Below are 6,000 nucleotides of genomic sequence, written 5' to 3' on the forward strand. Positions count from 1 at the left end.
AATTAAGTTTGACATTTGACATTTTGAGGAGACATTTGAAGCGTCGCTGTTACAGCTTAGGGATCGCGCTTAGATGTAGATGGCAAACACCAGGACCAGTCTGCACTCTTCGCGAGCTCCAGTGGATGTGAAACCACAGTGAAGAATAAAAGATGTTAAAATTCTGTCCGATAAGAGTACCTGCATTTACATTAGATGCAGGGCTGTTAATCAGTAGAATCTTTTAAATTAATCCAAGCGATAATGTGTTTTGGGGTTTTTATTTATTAAAAAATCATTAAAAATATACGTTGGCTTGATTTACTTTACTTAAAGATCCCCTCTGACTTTTTTTTAATCTTGTTAACATACCTATATTGTGTTTTTAAATATAAGAAAACATGTCATAAATGCCATGTCAAAGCTTTTCCTTCTTAGAACTGCGGCGTAGGCTACCAAAAATACCAAAGCAGACAGTCAGGGTTTAATGTGTAACACATTTAAGTTGCCATACACTTTTTTTCAAATGACCCCACCTGGTTTGACTGTTATTTAAAGCATATAGTATAAATTGTCAATCAATTCTGCATTACACCTTTAGTCTGACTTCAGTCCAGCCCATTACAACAGGTTTTCCCCTTCATTTTGGAATTTAAGGCCAAATAGACCTTGTTAGATAAAAGTATATGACGGCATAAAATTTTACTTAGAGTCAAAATGACACCAAGAACCAAATCTATATCATTACTCTTCTCTGGAATCTCCTGGCTGAATTACTTCAATATCACAACTTCCTATGACCTAGCGCAGAGTATTTCAGCATCATTTGAGCGGAGTCATAGGTGACAATATAGAGTTACGTCTAAGCAGTTTTTAAAGATCTATTTTCATGAAAACAAACTCCTAAATATCTAATTTTAGTGCATAGATATGAGTTCCAAGAAGTGTGACCAATGACTTTATAGCACTTCCACCAAAAGAGACCACCACTCTCACAAACTTGACCTTCTGGCTTCATTTGAGGAACAACTGCACATTTTTCTACATTTATTGCATACTGTACATTTAATTATATCAAAAAATCTGCAAAGATCCATGTGTTTGAATGTGCATCTCTTTAGGCCTAAACCTGGTGGCATTCCTGGTGATCGTCTTCTCCTACTCCAGCATGTTTTACTCCATCTATAAAACCGGCATCAATGCCACAGACCTGAGGAGCAGACTGCACAGAGATGTCGCTGTGGCCAACAGGTTCTTCTTCATTGTGTTCTCTGACGCCCTCTGCTGGATTCCCATATTTTTAGTCAAAGTCCTCTCACTGTTGGAGGTGGAGATACCAGGTAAGAACTGAAAGAGCACCTTTGTTGACATTTCACTGTTGTTGTGTTGTGTCATTAATCACTAGGTCCTCACACCAGCTATTATTTTTAAATTGAGTGATGTTAAATGTGCCTTTCTGTTGACATCATACATGCCACTTTTCTACTGTTTGAAGCCTTTGTTTGTGGAATACCACCATAAAAAGCACCTCCAGACACTGACTGCTTTAAAATTCTAATTCCCTCCCTCCGGTTTGCTCCGTTAGGCACAATCTCCAGCTGGGTTGTCATCTTCATCCTTCCCATCAACAGTGCCTTGAACCCCATCCTGTACACCTTAACCACCAGCTTCTTCAGAGAGCAGGTGGAGGTCTTACTCTGTCGCTGGCAGAGAAGGCACATCTTGAAGAAAGACAGCAAGAGCCTCACCTCCTCCACGGTGTTCATGGAGGCATCACGGGCCGCCTGCTACCAGCCGCCCGCCTACCTCCAGCGGGTGTCACTGATCAGCGCAGATCCTCGCTACGCCTGAGAGAGCATGTTTTGCAAACTACAGTCGTGGACGTACATGACATCGCATGTTTTAATGAGACAAACTTCCAGGAAATAATCAGCAGTCACTGGGATGTGTCATCATGCTCTGACATTCGTAACGTGATACTTTTTCCCCTGACATAGACATATGAGGAGCACCTGGGAGGTACGTGTCAAAGTCACTCCGACAAGTGAGGAACTACAGACTTTAAGGTTAACTCTGTGCTACTTGAGCTACAATTGCTCCCATGTTTACATGCTCATGTGGCCACACATTTGATATTTTTCCTGGTGAGGGTACAATACAATGAAAACACGAACAACAACGAGGTGGCTGAAAGGATATAAGTATGTGCTGCACACATTGCTGCACCCTGAGGAAGATCACACAAGACTTAATGTCCTCAGTCAAGCAAGGAAAGTGCTCATTGAGTTTATGGAGCTGGAAGACAAGCGGCCGAATATCCGTTTTATCTCACAGTCTGTTTTTTTATGGAGAAACTGAAAGATGAGGCTCTCAGATGTGATGTTCATCGGACACTGAGCTGAGAAACGGGTTCAAGGATAAAAGGTGTCATTCAAAAAACAAAAGAAGCATGAAATGAGTCTTGGACTGTCAAAGGTGTAGCACTCAAACAGCGTTGATGGAATCACAATGCCGGCATAAAAGACATGAGAATGACTCAGCATTTGCACTCAGTTTTACTTTAATGTGTGTGAAAATAATGCATTTGTTAAATGCCAAAATCCAGGTTGCCTTTTATTATTTTTGTGTCATCTGCCCATTAAAATGCAAATTCAAAGTCAGTCAGTCAGTCATAATTTTAATCATCTTTAATGGCACAAATCGAAATAAAAACACAATTTAAGGCATACATTTATTATGCCGTCCAAATAATTCATGACATTCATTCCTCTCTCTTTGTACCCACTGATTAATCATTTGTTTTCAGCCATTTTATATTGAATCTACTTATTCACAGAAAAAGAATTTCTGTGCCACTGTCCATGTCACTTTCTAGTCTGTTCTATTTTTTTTTGTTTAGTGTTTTTGCCTCTTTACCTTGTGTGTTTTTGTACTGATGACTTTTTACTTGAACTACAGAACAACAAATAATAATGACAGGGAAGGAGAAAAGGAAAGTCATGTAGGTAAATAAAAAGGGTGGTTTAGTAATTGGCAAAGTTTCTCCTCAGCAGTGGAGCACCCCCTGATGAAATAAGGACTATAATTTCCCATTATGCTGTATAAATGTGCATATGTTTATTTTTATTGTACAAAATTTGGTACATGAGAATGTTTTCTCTGTGTATGTTATGTACTGTATATATATCTGTGTTTGCTGGAGTTTATTGGCTCCCCCGGTGTCTTTCTGACTGAAACAATAAAAAAGACATAAACAAACTCTTCTGCATTTTCTTGTTCCTTTCCATCCATCCATTCTCTATACACTGCTTTATCCTCACTAGGGTCGCGGGGGGTGCTGGAGCCTATCTCAGCTGACTTGGGCGCAGGGGACGCCCTGGACAGGTCACCAGTCTGTCGCAGGGCTACATATACAGACAAACAATCACACTCACATTCACATTCATTGTTGTAAAGAATAATATTGGAGATGTGCACTCATGTTGAAATACATCCACATTATGAAGCAACCCTTACTTGCACTAAATTGGAAATATTTTAGAAAAACACACTGAATTACAAGACAAGGCTAGAATTATATGATTTTAATAGTAATAGGTCGTGATCTAAAATGGGCCGGTCTGAGGCATGAAAGTCCAGGGCTGAAATTGAGTCCCACTCCAACCCTGAAATTAATCCTTTGTCATTTTGACGCATAATTACATCCCATTACAAAACTATTGGAATTAAATGGGAAGCTTTTTAGAAGCTCTGCAATTTTAATGTCAAACTGCATTTCAGTCACCACTGTGATTGTGGTGTCACTGATGTCACGCCCACTCTTTTCAGATCATGTGAACTTTATTTTCTTCATCAAACTCCTTTTCAGCAATGTATAGGTGTTGATTTTCGGCTTATTTGATGTATTGCTTGAAAGGACATTCATTGCACAACTTAACTTTCACAATTTGCCAGGTGTCCCATTTTGAGAAAATTAAATGCAGCTATAGGGACCATTATAGGAACATTAGCAGATCTACTGATTACAGTATATGTTAAATAGGCATGGCTTAAGTCTTCTCCTGTGAGTAATAGTCTGCTATATCAGTAGCAAGTTTGTCTAACTGGGTTGAGACATATGAAAAGTAAAAATATAAGCAAAATAAGTAAGATATCATTCTTTAAGAAAACATTCACATTTGTTGTAAAGCAAGTGAGTAAAACAACAACAAAGGAACAAATAATACTAGTTTTGAAAGAGCTCATCGAAGCGTGAGTGTTGATGTGGATGTGTACTTACATATAAAATAGGCTAGTAGGTGATGAATTTTAAAAACATTTACAGGAGAAGCTAATTTTACGCTTTCATTTATTTGTGCAGCTCTCTGTGCTAACGTGCCTGTTTTCATATTACATTGTGTCTTTTAAGTTCTTTCTTCAGCTCCAACATTCTTGGTTTGGACGCACCTGCGGCGCTCAGCATCCCTCCCTGGCAGGTGTCCTGTCCTTGGAGCAAGGTGCGCCCCTAGCGACACATTGACGGACGCAACCGTTGGCCAATAGGAACCGTGGTCTGCCTCAGTTTCCAGCTCCGCGGTCTCTGATTGGTTGCTAGGGGCGGGGCCCTGTCATCCCGAGCAGTCGTGCTGTCAGCCGGGGCGGCACGACTCCTGGAGGAGAGAGACGAGGCGGATTGATGAAAACAAGCCACCAAAGCACATAAACAAAGAATTGGTGCCAGGAAATGATCCTTTAGCCGCCAAGGTCGACGCAGATAAGGTACAGTTGAGTTTAATGCCGCGGTATCGTTGCGTCTGGTGGTGTTTAATGGTTCAGCGTTGACTACAAAGGAAACCGAGCAATGTCTTGATAACATCGATAGCTCTAACTACCAGGGGCTTGTACTAGCTCTTTAGCCACAGAGTTAGCCATTGGTTTCGCTGGTTATACTGGTCGGCACCCGGTATAGAAAATACAGTGTGACTAACCTAAACACGCTTCCTCGTTTCCTTGGCAGCACTCACACAGCGGACAAAGCCCCGTTGCTTTGTGAGGCACGTTAGCCGAGCAACAGTCTTTATTATGTTAACAGCGACGCTGATTGTAAATAGACACTTCATGATGGCGGTGGGAGATAATATGCTACATCGCATGTTAGCCACGAGCTAGGCGGCTTACATTAATGAAACAGCAGGCAGGTCACTATGGCTAGTAGAAGACATTTTGGGGTGCATAAACAAAATAGATTACATCCCGTAGTGTAACTTAACACGTGCACGTCTGGCTGTATTTGTGCTGTTTTTTCCCCTCAATTACACAGTCATGGGTTGTGGATTAGAACAGAGCCTGCAAATTATTAAATTTAAATTGGTCATGGTCCAGTGGCGTGCATCATCCTGCCTGAGTAGCTGTGCACTTTATTATTCTGCAGCTGAGATGTTCAAGAGTCAGCCTGGCTGTTTTGTGAGAGAAAGCCAGTTTTGAGCATGCATTATTTACATGCACTCATATACAGCCAGACAGCAGCACTGGTGTTGGCTCCCTCCGTTCTCGTCATCTGGCAAAATGGAATCATCCAAATTGATTTTTAAGTGTTTTTCAAAAAAATGTGTTGACGTTTTGTTGCCAGGAATTGCCACATACTTCAGTGAGTTAATTCCTCTCCCCTTTGCCCAGTATTCCTCCCTCAGCCTGGTCTGTTAACACTTGTATTTCAGGCCCATTCCTCCTTCTCCTCCTCCTCCTCTTCCTCACCCTCCCTCCCCTCCTTCCTCATGACTCAATCATACTCCCTCTTCATCTCTCCAGCTGTTTGGCACAGCCAGTCAGCAATGGCGACCCAGTTAACTCCATTGTTCTGTGTCTGGACTTAACGCTACAAGTAACACACACACACAGACAGCTTGTCATGTGTGTCACAGCACTGCGCCTCTTTGACGTTCTCCTGCATCCTTTATTTTTGTCCCCGATTTACAAATCCTCTCTGGGGATTGTGGACGATCTCTCCTCTTCCCTTTTTTTTTACTTCATGTTCAAATTAGG

The 6,000-nt window shown here is 41.2% G+C and overlaps 1 protein-coding gene across 4 annotated transcripts in view; it reads left to right on the top strand.

The window, feature by feature from the left end:
* rxfp2a (relaxin family peptide receptor 2a) overlaps nucleotides 1–3,237 on the top strand; it is a 47,785-nt gene extending 44,548 nt beyond the window's left edge. For all 4 annotated transcript variants that reach the window (XM_051938074.1, XM_051938073.1, XM_051938075.1 and 1 more), the window contains 2 exons: nucleotides 1,101–1,319; nucleotides 1,565–3,237. In XM_051938074.1, the coding sequence (XP_051794034.1) occupies nucleotides 1,101–1,319; nucleotides 1,565–1,830 (485 nt within the window). In that variant the 3' untranslated portion in view covers nucleotides 1,831–3,237. The remainder of the gene's footprint in view (nucleotides 1–1,100; nucleotides 1,320–1,564) is intronic.
* The last annotated feature ends 2,763 nt before the right edge of the window (nucleotides 3,238–6,000 follow it).

Source organism: Acanthochromis polyacanthus, chromosome 17 (genome assembly GCF_021347895.1).
Source record: "Acanthochromis polyacanthus isolate Apoly-LR-REF ecotype Palm Island chromosome 17, KAUST_Apoly_ChrSc, whole genome shotgun sequence".
NCBI lineage: Eukaryota > Metazoa > Chordata > Actinopteri > Pomacentridae > Acanthochromis > Acanthochromis polyacanthus.